The 18,039-nt window shown below is 43.1% G+C and overlaps 1 protein-coding gene across 7 annotated transcripts in view; it reads left to right on the top strand.

Annotated features, from left to right (window-relative positions):
* CPNE4 (copine 4) overlaps positions 1-18,039 on the top strand; it is a 480,649-nt gene that overhangs the window by 425,421 nt on the left and 37,189 nt on the right. For all 7 annotated transcript variants that reach the window (XM_070577529.1, XM_070577528.1, XM_070577531.1 and 4 more), the window contains 3 exons: positions 7,474-7,572; positions 13,921-14,007; positions 16,837-16,896. In XM_070577529.1, coding sequence (XP_070433630.1) covers positions 7,474-7,572; positions 13,921-14,007; positions 16,837-16,896 — 246 coding nt within the window. The remainder of the gene's footprint in view (positions 1-7,473; positions 7,573-13,920; positions 14,008-16,836; positions 16,897-18,039) is intronic.

The following is an 18,039-nucleotide window of genomic DNA, read 5'->3' as shown; positions in this document are numbered from 1 at the left end:
TGGTGTCATATTCAAGAAATCATTGCCAAGACCAATGTCAAGAAGACTTTCCCCTATGTTTTCTTCTAAGAGTTTTACCGTTTCATGTCTTATGTTTAAGTCTTTAATCCATTTTGAGTTGATTTTTGTGTATGGTGTAAGGTAGAGATCCAATTTCATTTTCTGCATGTAGATAACCAGTTTCCCCAACATCATTTGTTGAAGGGACTGTCATTTCCCCATTGTGTGTTCTTGGTTCCCTTGTCAAATATTAGTCAACTGTATATGTGTGGGTTTGTTTCTTGGCTCTCTATTCTGTTCCATTGGCCAATAGATCTGTCTTTATGCCAGTACCATGCTGTTTTGAGTACTGTGGCTTTGTAATATATTTTGAAATCAGGAAGTGATGACTCTAGCTTTATTTTTCTTTCTCAAGATTGCTTTAGCTATTCTGGTTTGACAAAATTCAACACCCTTTCATGATAAAAATGTTCAATAAACTAAGTATAGAAATTATGTACCTCAACATCATAAAGGCCATATATGACAGTCCCTCAACAACATGTTCAATGGTGAAACATTGAAAGCTCTTCCTTCATCAAAGATCAGGAAAAGACAAGGATGACCACTCTCCCCACTTCTATTCAACACAGTACTGGAAGTCCTAGCCAGAGCAATTAGGCAAGAAAAAGAAATAAAAGAAAACAAAATAGGAAAGGAAGAAGTAAAATTAACTCTGTTTGCCGATGACATGATTCTAATTGTAGAAAACCCTACAAACTCCAGCAAAAAAAACTGTTAGAACTAATAAATAAGTTCAGTAAAGTTGCAAGATACAAAATCAACATAGAAAAGTCAGTTGTGTTTCTATACACTAACAATGAACCATCCAAAAAGGAAATTAAGAAAACAATTCCAAATACATAGATGAAGATTATGAGGTATAGATATACAATAGAATATTATTCAGTCATGACAGTGAAGGAAATTCTGCCTTTTATGACATGGATGGACTCTGAGGGCATTCTGCTAAGTGAGATAAGCCAGACAGAGAAAGACAAATACTGCATGATATTGCTTATATGTCAAACCTAAAACAGCCAAATTCATAGAAAAAGAGAGTAGAATCGTGGTTACCAGGGGCTGGGAGGGTGGGAGAATTGTGGAGATGTTGGTCAAAGTGTACAAAATTGCAGTTAGAAAATGAATAAGTTCTGGAGATCTAATGCACAGCATTGTGATTAAAGTTAGCAATGTTGTAGTATATACTTTAAAGTTACTGAGACTAGATCTTAAATGTTCTCACTACAAAAAAGAAATGATATTTGAGCAATGTGATGGAGGTGTTAGTTAATGCTATGGTGGCAATCATATTACAAGATATAATTGTATCAAATCAACACATTATACATTTTAAACTTATACAATGTTATACGTCAATTATATCTCAATTTAAAAAAGAAGATAATTTCCATTTACAATAGCATCAAAAAGAATGACATACTTAAGAAAAAACTTAACCAAGGAGGTGAAAGACTGCACCCTGAAAACTACAGAACACCGATGAAAAGAATTAAAAGAGACACAAATGAATGGAAAGACATCTCATGTTCATGATTGGAAGATTTAGTATTGTTAAAAAATCTATTCTCCCTAAGTGATCTAAAGATTCAATGCTATCTCAGTCAAAATTCCAATGGCATTTTTTTTTTAAAGATTTTATTTTTTTCTTTTTCTCCCCAAAGCCCCCCGGTACATAGTTGTATATTCTTCGTTGTGGGTCCTTCTAGTTGTGGCATGTGGGACGCTGCCTCAGCATGGTTTGATGAGAGTGCCATGTCTGCGCCCAGGATTCAAACCAACGAACACTGTGCAGCCTGCAACGGAGCGCGAACTTAACCACTCGGCCACAGGGCCAGCCCCTCCAATGGCATTTTTTACAGAAAAAAAACAAAACCCTAAAATTCATGTGGAACCACGAAATCTCCTTTACTTTAAAGTCAACTGATTATGAACTGATTAATCATGTCTACAAAATATTTTCATTGCAACATTGTTTAATCAAATAACTGGGGACTATGGCCTAGCCAAGTTGACACATAAAACTGACCATCACAAAGGCTAGTGAACAATAAGTTGGCATAGCACCTTTCTTCTAGTGGGTTCAATGCAAATATAAAATCAGAGTAGGAGGGAGTAGCCCACCCCTCAAGACACACTTATCCATGCATTCTCCAGACAGATCTGAGGACCCCAGAGACAACGCACATGCTACTGTCTTCACGTCCTGTTGCATGCGAACAGTGAACAGCTTCTCTGTGTCGCTTGGTATGTTCATTGAGCTTCAGAGGATCCTAGTAGTTTATAGTTTCAATCAAAGAATGGGACTTTTTACACAGAACAGACTAAGGAGACCTTGATTCTGAATTCCTGCTTCCATTAAGAGCCCTGTGGCATAACAGAAAACATATCAGCTATGGCACCAGACACTGGGATTCGAATCTGTCTTTATCACTTTCTAAGTGCCTAGTCAAGTCACCTAACTTCTCTAAGCCTGTGAATGACACCTGTGAATGGCAATAATAGTATTGTCATTTCAGAGTTATTGTAAAGGATTAAAGACCATAAACACAAATGGCCTGGGTTCATAAAAGATTATCAGTTAAGACAAGCTATGAAGTTCAACCTCTTTTAGTTCAAAGATACCTGGTGTTGTGTGGTCTTGGGAAACTTACTTCACCTCTCTGTGCCTTGGTTTCCTCATCTGTAAAATAAGCATAATGATAAATTGTTCTGGGGATTGAGTTGATATATCTGAAGCGCTCAGAACAGTACACAGTAAGTAAGTCTGGTACATAGTAAGCACTACATATGTTTTAATTACTATGATTTGCTGTTTTCTGTGGTAGCGGTGAAATCAGGGAGGCAGGAAACCTAGATTTTACTTCCAGTCCTGCACCGGGTGAACTTGCAAAAGTCATTTCACTTCTCTGCTATCGATTTCTTTCTCTGTAAAATGAGAGAGTGACTAGACCATCTGTCGAGCTCAGACATCTTCAGACTGTATAGCAAACTCCACTGTGAGATGGAAGAACTCTTTCCGGCTTGGAGAGAGTTTTGAGCTGCTGATCTCTCACAGATCTGTCAAGCCTTCTGTACTGATTCACGCCAAGAACCCTGCCTCGGTCTCAGCTTTTCTGCAGGGCAGTTGATCTGTTTACTTTTCACCAAGATGTGTTCCTCTGTCAGCTGCATCGGAGCTGTCACAAGCCAGCCTTATGGCAGGGGGAGAGGGAAAGACAGTGTTTTTATTTTTCTGCCTCACTGTGTCTTCCTTCCTTTGGGATCCCTTCTGAGAAAGGTCAAAACAAAATTCCGCAAGTGCCGTGATGAGAAATGCCAGCTGATTGAAGGTGCAGGGCTCGCATCTGCGCTGGGACCTGCCCCTGGGAGGCTGTGACTGGAGTCCTGTCAAGCTTGACATCCTCCAGCCAGGGGAGGTTCAGTGCTCTCCCCCTTTCTGCCCCAGCGAGAGAGTGCATTGCAAACATCTTGAATGGTGTGGTTGGCAGGTGGAAGGAGGAACAGTAGCTAACTGAAGCATGGCAGGAAATCTAAGGGAGGGCAAAGAAGGAATGACATGCACTTTGCTTAAGATTCTGTGATAAACCAAAGTCCTAGTACATCCCCTCTTGCTTTGTCTATTACCTGCTGTGGCTAACAGAGGCAGGAAGGTTTCCCCTTTTCCCCCAGCGGAGGGGACTCCTGCCCTCCTTCCCAATGCAGGGGAGGGTTAAAAAGGCTGCTTGCAAGCCTTCTCTCCTATTCACTTCGGTGCCCCTGGCCTTTTTATTTGCTCCTCCCAAAGGGAGAAGAATGACTATCTGAGAGTCACTCGGGCATTCCATGGCTGTATGTACAACCTGGCTCAGTTATGAGCCTTAAAGACAGGGCCCCAGGAGCCACCCTTCTTCCTCTCGCTCTGTCCAGACCCAGTGAGCTCGCTTCTTTTTCTTGCTCCAGCTAATAAATGTGTGGGTGTCAGGGCCAGTAAGGAGGGACTGGCAAACAGAGAAAACACCTGGTTGTAAGTAACTGCAGATCGATCAACAGTGTTCGACGATACGAGGTTCACGGTGCACATCCTGAGCGATTTTTCCAAATGACTGAATCATTGATTGGTTCCACTGTCCATTGGAATAAATGAGGTAGAAGTTCATCCTGCCTTGAATTAGAAAGGGGTTCTCATCACTCCTACCAAAGCTACGTTGCGTTACTTAGCATTTCACCCAGAATGAGCTAAGACTTTCATTGACTTTGTTTTGCAGCTGGAACTAATCTTAGCATCTTCAAGTTAGAAAAAGGTTAAAGAACATCCCAGCCAATCCTCTATAACGTTCTCTGCTTGACTTTCTCTACTACATTTTTGGTATATAGTCCTGCAGTTTCCACTTGAACATTTCCTGCAATAAAACATTCTTTCACAGATTATTTTGGTTTTGGACAGGCGTAATTATTGGGAAATACTTTCTTTGTTACTTCTTTGTAACATCCTCTCAAAATTCTGTTTTTTCCTCTTTTGAAGTCAGACAAAGTAAACTGAAACACCCTTTGCTGTGCCAGTCCTTTAAGTGCTTAAATGCTTCTTAGACTGGGTTATGCTGTAGTAATCTCAGTGGCTGAAAACAACAGCAGTGCATTTCTTGTATGCACATACATCCATCCTGGGTCATCCGGGGACTCTGCTGTGCGTTGCCCTCATTTAGCGACTCAGATTGACAGAACAGCTACTGTTACTTTTAGCATCTACCAACTGAATAAATATATAATGACCAAAAAGTTAGTGTAAATTGAGTAATGCTTTTAACTGGATTTTAGTTGTAATTCTCCAACTTTCCAGGGTTAAACTTTCTTTTAAAATCTCAGTAAGACATCTTGAATTCTAATTCCCTGTAGCTACAGAAGACGACCACCATCGCCAGTATTTCTGTGGAGGTCCACTCCCAGGATTCATCTGTCAAGCTCTGCCTCCACAGGCCTGCTCCCACTCAGTCCTCAGTCCCTGCGGACCATCTCACCCTGCTCTCTGGTCTGCTTGTCCCGAAACATGGACACAGCCATCTCCTTTATTCTCCAGGTCACCCCCAGCATAATGCTGTTATAGGTAGCAGATTTACTAGAGTGTCAGGGTAGTGGAAGAGGGGAGAGTAGAGAGGGGACACAGAGGGGAGAGATATGAAAATAACTTGACCTTGAAAATTAGACCTCACAGTTTCCCAGCCTCCACCCACCTGGGCCCATCTACAACCCTTTGATAAACCCTGCCCTAATTTCTTCTCAACCCACATCCCAGCCCCACCTCTGCGTCTCTAGTTACAAAGGGAAATCTCAACTTGACTATTACTTTATTCAGCAGAACAATTTAGCTTCCTTCGTCTTAACCGCCTTCGTTCTGATTTGTTCTATTTCATTGTCCTTCATAACCAGAGGGTTTATTAATATGTTTTCCAAGCAAAAGACCCACCTACCAAAGCTTCCAAATTTAAAGGGGGAGCAAAAATTGAGGGATTAGTTTTTCTTTAAGATGCCTCAAGAAAAAAAATGTATACATCGGGGCTGGCCTGGTGGCATAGTTGTTAAGTGCACATGCTCCACTTTGGCGGCCCGGGGTTTGCAGGTTCAGATCCTGGGTGCGGATCTATGCACTGCTCATCAAGCCATGCTGTGGCAGCGTCCCACATAGAAGAACTAGAAGGACTTACAGCTAGGATTTACAACTATGTACAGCGGCTTCAGGGAGAAGAAAAGTAAAATGAAAAAGAGGGAGATTAGTAACAGATGTTAACTCAAGGCCAATCTTCCTCATCAAAATATATATATATATATATATATATATGTCAATGTTAGGTCAGGGTGAATTGTCCTCATCAAAAAAATTTTTTAAAAATCTTAGCAAATGCTCTGCATTCCAACCAATCTCATATTAGAGAAACTTTAAAATACTGTAAGCATGGATCATAAGGGGTGAATTTGGGAATACTGAGGAAGTCAGATCATGAAAGACCTTGTAAGACCCATTAGCCAATATAGATTTTGATTGTAAGCAGGAAGTGAGCATGAGTGGTGGATTATGGGGTAGGGGAGCATGAGGGCGTCAAGGAGACTAGTGAGGATGTTGTTAGAGTGATACAGGCGAGAAGGGGCAGTGGCGACGGGGAGAAGTGCTGGAGTCGGGCCATATTTAGGAGACAGAATGGACAGGAGTTGGTGTGGGAGGGTGGGGGGAGAGAAGAAGATCAGGAATGATGCCCTGTTTTCCCTCTGTAGCAACTGGAAGAGTGTTGGTGCAATTAACAGTGACAGAAAATAAATGAGTAGGAATAAGTTTAGGGGGAAAATTATGTTTCATTTTGGACCTATTTTATTTTAGATCTGCTAGGCATCCCTGCAGGATTGAAGAATAGATTTAGGAATCTGGTTTTTCAGGCAGGACTGGCCAGTGGGATCTGCATCCTGAGGAAGGACCAGGCTGCCTTGTGGAACACCAATATTCCAGGGAGTAAAAGGTCACCTTTGCTTCCTTGATCTGATTTGAGGTCTGGGACTTCCTTACGACAACTCACTTGCTTAAGATATAGAAGTGATATCTGTCTAAAGTGCTCGAAACTCTAGTCCAACCTCCACCCTAGAAATAAATGGGGAACTCCCTCTTCACCTAAGGACGTGGGACCAAGCAGAGGAATGGCTGCTGATTTCATCTGAGTCTCTCTACAAAGCATTGCTTGCGAGATCAGAACTTAGCCTTAACATTGTTAGAGGGAGCCCTCTTGGTGGAAGTGAGCGGTCACATCTTATATGTGGTAGATGCCTGATATTTACCAGTGTGACTTATTTGTCACCATTTTCCACCCATTTTTTGTGTGGATACAGTTAAAGATCACACTTTTATGCCTTCTTAGTCATTTTTGTTAGCACTGCTGTTTTGCTTTCAGGAAAAAGAAGAAAAAGAAAATGTGATTAATAGGATCCCATCCCAATCACTAAACATAAGCTGCCAATGTGGAAGCCACAGGCGTGGACTCAGCCATCTGATTCCAGCTGTAAGCTAGGGAAGCTCTCTGCTATGGGAAAAAGAGCACTGGAAATGGAGTAGGGCACCTGCCTTCAAATCACAGACTTTCATTCACTAGATGGTCCCTTTGATGTGTCACTTATCTCATTTTGGTCTCACTGGCCTTATCTGAAAAATGGGCAAATTATTAGTCACTGCTGCATCACAGGTCTGCTTAGAGATCATGGCACAAAGGCTAAGTAAAGCCAACAGAAACCAAAGGCTTGCCACATCCCACGTGCCACAATCCTAGACTGCTGGGCTTTTGTTCCAGACCAAGCGTCTTTCATGGACTCTTCCCCAGGAAGAGTTCACACTGGCTTCAGCTGTTATGAATGCATTCTTAATTTTAAAAAAGGTAAAATACTTATTTTCTCTTGCAGTGCATAGTATGGGACTGGGACTCCAACGGCAAACATGACTTCATTGGAGAATTCACCTCGACATTCAAGGAGATGAGAGGAGCAATGGAAGGGAAACAGGTATGTGGAATTTCCCCAGACTCTTCTCTTGTGATGCATTCTTAGTGCCCAGCTACATGTGACGCAGCTAGAGGCAAGACATTGATATATGACTAAGTGTGATGAGAAGGGAGCATGGTGGGATTTGAGTGCGTAGATTCCAGTACAAGCCCAACCCACAGCAATTGATGTGACCTTGGACAAGACACTGCCCCAATGTGGTACAGTTTTTCCATCTGTAAAATGGAAAGGTTAAATGAGAATATTTCTAATTTTCTTTAGCTGTGTACCTTGGGCAAGTGGCTTTAATCTCTCTGTGCCTCAGTTTTCTCACCTGAAAATGAAGGTGATAATTGTGCCTGCCTAATAGAACTTTGTGAAGCTTAAATGAGATACTCCATGTATGCACTTAGCAGAGTGCCTAGCACATAGCTAGCACTTCCAAAATATCTCCTACTAGTAGTATTCTCTCCAGCTCTACATTTCCTTGACTTGCTGACATTAATTACACATCTAATGCTTTGCAGAAATTATTTGATTCCTTCAAATTTCATATGGGCACTGAGGTTTCATCTAGTTCCACCATTTCCCTCTTACACACTTGATACCATGTACCCAAACGCTACTGCATACCACAGAGACACATAGAGATTTCATTGCCCCACACAGAAACCTAAACCTCCTCTGTGGTTCTCTCATACACACATACTTCCATATACATATATCAATTTCCCAGTCAGTTGCTGTCATGTGGACCCTAGCTGTGTAACTTCTGCTCTTACCAGTTCACTGTTCACCTGCTCAACTTCCAGCCACAGAACCCGAATCTCTTTGCCCAAGGGCTTTCTCTGGCTGCTGGAGCCTGTTCTGCCCATGCCTACAGCAGGCAAGAAGTGTGTGGGGAGACCTTCCAGAGAGCAGCCTTCAACAGATAACTAGTGGGAGTTGAGGTATAAGTACCCCAGCTCTCTTGCCCTTCAGGTGGAAAAACGAGTGTATGTTCTGTGCAGTTTCTCAGAGTTCCCCAGCAGGGGTAAGCCCTGGTTGCCCGCAGTGGTAACTGACTTGATAATGTGCCCCTTTTTGGCAGCCTCCCCATCTCGATTCCCCACTCCTCTATTGGTGCTTCCTAGTTTTACCTCCCAGATGAACTGCTTATACTTAAATCCTTGCCTCAGGGTTTGCACCTGGGGGAACTCAAACCAAGATACTGCCATGCTTACTCTGGGGCCCACTGTCCCTGTGGAGCAGAAAGGAGTGACAGCAGAGCACTCAGTGGCTTTGAGAAAGATCTTTTCCCTTACAGATAAGACCGTGTGTCTGGCCTTGTCCAAAGTGCTGATTAGAGAAGCTGTCCCAGCTCATTTTTCACATCACTTCTTTTAGATGTAAGGTCAAGATATAGCCAGACTAAATGAAAATAAACTAACGTTCTTTGAATTAGAAGCTTAATCTGAATCAGGCTGTTCATTAAATACATACCTTTGAATGCATACCTTTCCAAAGCAGCTTTCTGCACAGCTCCCACAAAACCTACTATATGCTCTATTGTATACCCAACATTGTGAGAAATTTGTCAATCACACAAAGACCATCACCCACAAGCAGGCACATAGAGTTTCAGGGCCACAATTAAAGCCAACACTAAACTAAAAGTAAAGTCATTCCCAAGATAACAAGGAACATAGCCAGAGAAGTCGTTTCTCCAGTGACTAGACAGGCCCAGGCCCTACTGAGCTGATAAATCAATGACACTTATCAATACAACCACTAGAGTTCTAAAGAGTTTTATGAACTTTTGCCTTGCTCTCCTCTACAAATAGAAATAGCCAAATCAATAATCATTGGAAATGTTTCATCTTTAGGCTCCTAAGAGCATATTAAAAGTAAGATGATAGCATATATCATAATTGAAGAATGCCACAGGCAATGCTTTCAAACAAACAGAAGCAGATATTCAGTCCCGCTGAGAACATGGACCATATGCTCCTGTTCTTAACTGTAACTGAGAGACCAGAAAAATTTTAGTTCAACCACTCAGCCCCTATTTTGGCACATTTGCACTGTGGGAACTGTTCTCTTATTTATCGATTCTACTAATATATATTAAGGAGCACCTAATAAGTGCCAGACACTGTGCCAGGCTCTAGGGAAGCCGAGACTGTGGATCAGAGTAAAACATAAACACGAATCAAGTAAACAGAAAGTAAAAATGCAATTACAGCTTGTGAGAAATGCTATAAAAGACTGAACCAATTTAGTTATGAAGGTATGGTATAGAAGAGATCAGATTGAAAAGGTGACGCTTAAGTTGAGGACCTTTAAAGATGAAAAGAAGCCAATCATGTAACAAGCAAGAGGAAAACATTTCAGGCAGAGGGAATAGCATTGCAAAGTCCTGAGTCAGGGAAGTGTTTAGTGTGGTTAAGGATGTTGGAAGAAACTAGTGTATCTGCAGCAAAGAGGGTGACAGAGCCATGCCTGAGATGGGGCCGAAGACAGAGGCAGAAGCCAGGAAGAGCAGATGCTGAGAGCTCAGGGGAAGGAATTTGGATTTTCTTCTAATTGTGATAAGAGCACACCAAAGCTGTGTTCTCCAAGATAGTAGTCAGTAGCTACATGTGACTTTTTAAATTTTAAATTAAATTAAATTCAGATTTCAATTCCTCCATGACACTAGCCACATTTCAAGTGCTCAATAGCCTCATGTGGTTAGTGGCTTCCATATGAGTTGGTGCAGATATAGACTACTTCCATCATTGCAGAAAGTTCTGTTGGACAGTGCTGCAAAGGGGTCTAGGCTAGAGAAGGACATGGTTAGCTGTAATTTTTTAAAATGTTGCTTGGGCTACTGTGTACACGATCAATTACAGAGAGACTAGAGAGTGAGGCAGGGAGTTCCTTTAGGAGGCCACTACAATGGGCAAGACGAGGGGTGATAATGACTTGGACTAGAAAAGTGATAATGAAGATGGAGAGAAGTGGAGAGAGAGAAGATATATTTTGGAGATAGGAGCTACAAGGTTTGTTGAGGGATTGGATATGATGGGGAAAGGGAGGGAGGAAAAGGATGACTCAAGGATAGATGGTACCATTTCCTGAGATGAGGAAGTCTTGTTTCAGGGAGGTCCAGTTTGTCGGGAAGTTTCGAGAATTGGGTTTTAGAAACTGGCACTCAGAGGAGAGGCTTACCTGGATATGTATTTTAGGAGCCATCAACAAAGAGAGGGTATTTAAAGTCAAGAGAATGGATGAGTACACTTAGGGAGAGAGCATAGAAGAGAGGATAGAGGAGGCTTGAACCGTGAGGAACCTCAGTATGTAGAATCAGAGAGGAAAAGAGGAGATGTCATCTTTCAGACTCCTTCCTGTGAGAGTCATCATTCTGCAGGTACAAGGTAAATTCTTGATTTATTTATTCTTGAGTAGTCGTCATGGACATCCTTAGTTTCAGGTGGCCAAAAGGGAAACTTGCAAGAGCAAACAAGAGGGCCCCAACAAGACCCTCTTAGGGGGAAGCATTATGGTTAATAGGCCAGGCTTTGGAGTGAGGCTGATGTGATGGGAATCCCAGCTCCACCAGTTACCACCTATGTGACCTGAGCCCCTCTTCTCTGAGCTTCATCTTTCATCTATAAAAATGGATTGTGGGGCCGTCTGGCCCCGGGGCTGAGTGGTTGGGTTCACGCACTCTGCTTCGCCGGCCCCAGGTTTTGCTGGTTCAGGTCCTGGGCGCAGACATGGCACTGCTTGTCAGGCCACGCTGAGGCGCTGTCCCACATGCCACAACTGGAAGGACCTGCAACTAAAATATACAACTATGTACTGGGGGGATTTCTGGAGAAAAAGCAAGAAAAAAAAAGAAGATTGGCAACAGTTGTTAGCTCAGGTGCCAATCTTTAAGAAAAAATGGGTTGTAGGGAGAGTTAAGTGAGATTGTGGATGTAAGTACACAGACCATGGTTACGTGACAACTTTATCCCAGGACAGATAGGAAATCTTTAGACCTGGTTCATCAGCACCCTTTTCCCACCCAGCAGGCACGAAGGCCCCAAGTACCTGCAGGTTTGGATTCAGCGTCCTTGAAAGCTTTGTCCAGCTGAGCCAACTCATCCTCCACTACTGGGCCATCTTAGCCAGAGATGGAGATGAGTAGACTCTTCTTAATAGAACTTGGAATCGAACCCATTCAAAGTTTCATTTGTTATATCCTGCTTGATTTAAGAAATTGATGCTAATAGCAGTTATCGAAGATGACAAAGGAATCAGGACAGCTAATTTTAGGATATTTTCTTTCCAATTTTTAGGTAAATCTCTAAGCTACTTGTTTATACTGTAACATTAGAGGAAGCTTTAGGGGAAAAGGCAATTTCAGTTTTGACGGGTTTGGGAGGGACTTGGGATGTTTTCTCTGAAAACACTATATCAACTTTGAGACAGGCTAAAATTCTCTGTTATCAGGCACTGCCCACATGGAGAGTGAATTAGAAGAAAACTTAAGAGAGGAAAAGAAAAATAAGCACCATGATGGTGGAAAGATTAGGCCTTTAAAAAACAACAGGCCTGGAGATCTCCTGATTTCAGATTCAGTTTTGACTGTTTTCTTCTTTTTTCCTTTCTTCCTTCTTTCCTTTCTTTTGTTCTTTCTTTTTATGGAAGGAGTCCTAGAGATCCCTTAACTAGTACAGGATTCCTCTCTTCCAAACTCTTAAGCGAAGAATTTCCCTGGTAATGCGAAGTTGCTGTATCTGTTATCTGTTGCTGAGTAACAAATTACCTCAAAACTTCCTGGCTGAGGGGCCGGCCCCATGGCCGAGTAGTTAAAGTCCCATAGACTCCACCCTGGCAGCCCTGGGTTTGCAGGTTCGGATCCCAGGTGTGGACCTACTCCACTCATCAACTATGCTGTGGAGGCATCCCACATACCAAGTAGAGGAAGAATGGCACAGATGTTAGCTCAGGGCTAGTCTTCCTCAAGCAAAAAAAGAGGAGGACTGGCAACAGATGTTAGCTCTGGGCAAACCTTCCTCACACACAGAAAAAAACAACCACAAAAAACCTTCCTGGCTGAAAACATCATTACTCACAGTTCTCTGAGTTGAGAGTTTAGGCTGAGTTCGCCAGGCACAGTTCCTCTGCTCCACATGGTGCCAAGTGAACGCACTCAAGCATTTATGCCTCAGCAGCTGGGGTAGCTGGGACACCTCTCCATGTTCTCTCTCATTCTCCAAGAGCCAGCCAAAGCTTTTTTATACAGTGGTGAAAACTTCCCAGCAGCAAGAGGAGGGCAAGCCCCAATGCATAGGCACTTTTCAACCTCTGCTCATATCACTTTTGTTGATGTCCCTTTGGCCAAAAAAGTCACAAGACTAAGCTCAGAGTCATTGTGGGAGGGAATGACATAAACGCGTGGACACTGAGAGGAGTGGATCATTGGAACCCACTGCTGCCTCAGTCTACCCCACTCACATCTGCCTTAGAAACTACTTTGTTTTCAGACACTTCTAATTGTCAGACACTGGAAATTTATCTCCTGAGTGGAAATGCAAGGATCCAGCTCTCATAGGATGGTGGGCAGGAGCGTTCAATGACCAATGTTTGTTGGATTTAGAATTGATTTTGTCCTGCGATGTCTTTTACAGTCTGGAATGGTTGAGATCTGTTCCCTTAGACACCCCTTAGCTCCCATCTACCCACTCAGTTCCCGACCACTCTTGCAGCTCTGGTCCTATCCCTCACAGAAGCCTCTTTAGAGATCTATTGTGCCACTGTTGTAACATGTATCAAACCATTATTTTAGTTCCCAGTCAAGTTCTCTGTAAACTCATCATTATGCCCACTAACTTCCCATAGCCAGCATCCAATAGTCCTCAGTTGTCCTACTTTTTAAGTCAATTTCCAGGCAGTAAGACTCAGCCTTTGGGTCACTCAACTGTGTGTCTGCAGATCTCTCCTTCCCCCTGCTGCTTGATTTGACCCTGTTAATAGTAGGCATTTATAAGTGCCAAGCACTGTTCTAAATGTATTGCATGGATTAATTATTCAATCCTCACAATAATCCTATGAGATATATACAATTATAATCTCCATTTAACAGAGAAGATATCCAAGGCATGGAAGAATCTAGTAATTTGTCAAAGGTCACACCGTTGGAAAGTGGAGGAGCTGGGATTCAAACTAGGCAGTCTCATAGCAGAGCCTCGCTCTCAACCACTCCTCCTCACTTACCCTCGAGATGCAAGAGTTACCACCTAAAGACCACTTGTCAGCCCTCAGGTCCATCTGCAGCAGTGCCCAGGAGCCTGACATCATTGAATGGCCCCATTTCTTTTTGAGCAGACTCTCATGATGTAACCCTTCTTGTTGCAGGTCCAGTGGGAGTGCATCAACCCCAAGTACAAAGCCAAGAAGAAAAATTATAAGAATTCGGGCGTTGTGATTTTGAATCAGTGCAAGGTATGCACATAGCCCCTCTCTTCCAGCGCTATGAAGCTAGGGCTATCTGGGAGGAAGAGTTCAGGCTGTGTGGTCAGAGGGAGAGACTGTCAAAGAGATGCAATCTTTTTAAAAATAAAAATCAGAAAGTCAGTGTGTGAATGGATATACAAGGAGATATGTAAGCATGAGTGGTCTTAGAGCTGTGGTGGCCCAATGCCACCATCCCCTCCACAAAGACAGTCTTTCCCCCAAAGATAGGAGAGTTCTGGTCACAAGTGAGGCTCTTCTCTGCCCAGGGCAGCAGCAGAGGGAGATCCCCAAAGGGGGAAACCAACATTTCTAAAGCACCTACTATGTGCTTATCACGGTGTTCAGTGATTTACATGTGGCACCTGATCCATGAAAACAAGACAATGGGTGAAGAATAAAGGGCCTAGAAATTCCTCCCAGAGGAATTCCCATGTGCTAATAATTAAACCTCTTAAATCACATTTGAGAATAATTCTACCACTAGTTGAGTACTTACTATTGAGAGAAACTATAATAAACTCTGTTTAAGTCTTATCACACCCCTGACATTTCTACTTTCAAATGAGATAATGTACCCAACTCAAAGTTACACAAGTGGTAAGTTAAAGAGCTGAGATTTTCAGATGTCTGTCTGACTCCACCATATAAGATTTAAATGCCATCCAGTTTCTCTATACATATGTCAAGTTCCTCCTCCCAGATTGGCTTCTCTATGGCTGCCAGGAGCTGTAGGAGCACATCCTTACATAACAAGAGAGTAAAAGGAAAGACTGATTGGTTTTGTTTGGGTCACATGCCCACCCCTTGAACCAGTCACCAGAACTAGGAGATAACGTATTATGATTGGCCAATTAGGGTCATTGTGTTAATCATGTCTTTCATTTTCTATGTTTTATGATGTTTTGACATCTTGGGGCCTTAGGGACCCAGGGAGGAACTGCCCCTTCCAGGGTTAGCTAATTCCTAGAGATAGCAAACAACTTGCCTGCAAGCCTGCCTTTGATGTGCAGACAAACCAATCCAGAGCCTATGCTCCCAACCATCTCCTTTACTCTCACACATTCAGCCAATATTCCTGCTGCCCTGTATCATCCCAGAGCCAGGCTTCAGACCATTAGGGAGCACCCCTATAGCCCAGAGCCTGCCAAAATTATTCAAACTCTCCAATCCTAAACCTGCTTAGCTGCTTGCCTGCCTCACTCATTCCTTCCCCTAAAAACCACAAGAAAGACGTTTACCCACTCTTTCCCCTCACTCCTTCTGCCTCCTGACTGACCCCATTACTTCCCTGTGTGGCCCACTGCATGGTGTGACATGCCTTCTATCCTTCACGGAACTGTAACAAACTCTTCTTTCAAAGGCAGTTGTCTCTGGTCAGCTTATCTACCTATACAAATCAAATCCTGGGTACATTCAAAACAGTCAAGTGTTGACCACCCCTTTGCCCAGAGAGGCAGGAGAAAAGATCTAGATGAACCAATTCGATGGTTGTCTGTCTCCTTAAGGTTAACTGTGCATCTATCTGCTTTGATCCCTCACAAGTTGGTCTTACAGTTCAGCGCTAGGAGACCAATGTTATTGGAGGCAGTTCCAAGTTCTCACTTCCTTGATATACAGACAATAGCAGGTGTCCCAACTTTCAGGGAAAGCATTGCCATAAGGAAGCCAGGAACAGGTGCTATTCAGAGAGCCAAGTAAGCATCAGCACTAAGAAAACTCTACTAATAGATGTGTGTCACCTGGAGGCCATACCTAGACACACCAACATGGGATTTTGTGGGTCAATCTCTGAGAAATTGTTCTGAGCATCAGATAAAGTCTGAGAAGTGAGGGTCAAAAATCACAGACAAAAATCTGGTCCAGGTAAAAAGATCCACACTGTGAGCTCCATGACTGCAAGTACCGTGTCTATTTTCACATCACTGTATCCCTAGCATCTACTTCAGAGCTGGGGCCTCAATAAGTCCTTGTTAAATAAATGCAGAGATGAGTATCACCAAGAGTCAAGCAGAAAATCATAAAGAAGCAGAAATTAAGGCCAGAAACCAGTAAAGCACATGAGAAGACAGACGATGGCGGTTGGGCAGAAAGAACGGACCATACTGACTTCCAACATAGAGGTGAAAAGGGTGGACTATGCAGTCCACATTGCCATCATTTGAGTCCCACCTCCACCATGTACTAGGTAGGTGAGCTTAGCCTCAGCTTCCTTGTCTATTAAACGGGCACAATAATAAAAATAGTACCACTTCCAGAGGGTTGTTCTAGGAATTAAATGAGCTAATGGATGTTAAGTGCCTAGAATACATCCATTAATCAATAAATGTTAGCCATTGGTGTTCATGGCATGGGAGGGATCTAACCAACTAGAAACTCTCAGTAAAGGCCTTCCAGGTAATTGTGCTCTTGATGCTGCCAATCTAGATAACTGTGGTTTTAAGAGTGTTGCCAGGACTGGGACTTAGACACAGGGAACGAGACTGAAGCCAAATGTGAGACTCTGTTGATTTCAAAACAGTGAGGACCCTTGGAAATATAGTGTTAGTCTCACCCCAGAGGCAGAAGCTGATTAAAATCAGGCGTAAACCAAAGGAGAGGGGAGCAGGGGCAATATTCGCAGCCTTCACGGGCCCATCCGAATGGAGCGTGCTTCCTTTCTCTCCTTTCACGGAACAAAATCAACTGATCCATCTGTTCCCACAGATCTCTCCCTGCTCTTTCCTCTAGTGTAGCAGCCTAACCCCAAAGTTTAGGCCTTCAATCTGTAAGGAAACAAGTCATGCTGTTACTAAAATGGTTTCCTCTCCTCCTATGCAGATCCACAAGATGCATTCTTTCTTGGACTACATCATGGGTGGCTGCCAAATCCAGTTTACAGTAAGTTGTTTCCACATTGTTCTTATTCAGGGAGCCAGGTGTGGGGAATGGTGCTGGGTTTGGGGCGCAAAGTGACAAAAGTCTATTAAAACCCTGGGTCGGCTTTGTTTGAGTCTCCTTGCTGAAACATTATATGAGATCATGTTTTTAAAATGGGTTTATACTTCTGTCTTCTTCAGTGACGTTGGCTGTCACTGTCATATCAGGAAACTCATGCTGCTCAACCTCTGGTGGTTTGGGGACCCACCCTAATGCTTCCCACTTTTTCAGTAACTACATGAGGCATGAGGCATGAGGCATGAGGCATGAGGCATGAGGCATGAGGCAGATTTCCAGGTCCCATCCCCTGATGAGAAGATTGAGAAGGAAGTGAACCATGCTAGTAAGTCCCACTGAGCCAGGGCAACATGCCTTGGTTTTATTCATGTGGCCAGAACACAAGCACCAATGTCATGCCCAATGGTCAACGCCAAGAATAAGCCATCCAAATGGTTCATCAGGCAATGAAAATGAATTCAAAAGTATTGGAGGACCAGGCTGAAATCAAGGTTGAGAAATAGAGTGAGTGTCTAGACTCAGTGGGTAGATTTAGGATCATCTCCTAGACGTAATCTGTGAGCCCCTTATATGCATTTGGGTGGGTGGCCTGGGTGTTTTCAAAGTGCCCAGGTAGACCAAAGTTGTGAGTCCATCTTCCCTGGAAAAACATGCTTTCAGTGGCTTAATATTCAAAATGCTGCTAGGTTTGAGCAGATGTGACCTCCAGAAAGAGAATCCCAGATGGCAACAGATAGATCTGCTAAAACCTATGGGAAAGCAACGTGAATGTAATCAAGAGAAACACAATCTGTGCAGCATTTGTTCCTCATCTTACAGAAGTGTACTTATAAAGCTCAGCCCTCTTTAGCTCCCTAGACTGGCCCAGGCATGTGAGGAAGGCAAGGAAAATGGGTTTAATTTTTTGTCTAGTTTTGAGCCTAAGAGAGTAGATAGGACCAATGTATTTTTGGGACCAGGGATGATGGTACTCAAAGGACTAAAAGGGGGAGTCCCAAGAGGATGAGATAAAGGGTCATTTGATAGACCAGCCTCTCCTTAGCTAGAAGCTTGTCCTCTGCTCTCATCTCAGAGGGGTCTACCTAT

Source organism: Equus przewalskii, chromosome 15 (genome assembly GCF_037783145.1).
Source record: "Equus przewalskii isolate Varuska chromosome 15, EquPr2, whole genome shotgun sequence".
NCBI lineage: Eukaryota > Metazoa > Chordata > Mammalia > Perissodactyla > Equidae > Equus > Equus przewalskii.
The sequence above is the reverse complement of the archived record's forward strand: the minus strand, read 5'-3'. Positions and strand labels throughout refer to the sequence as shown.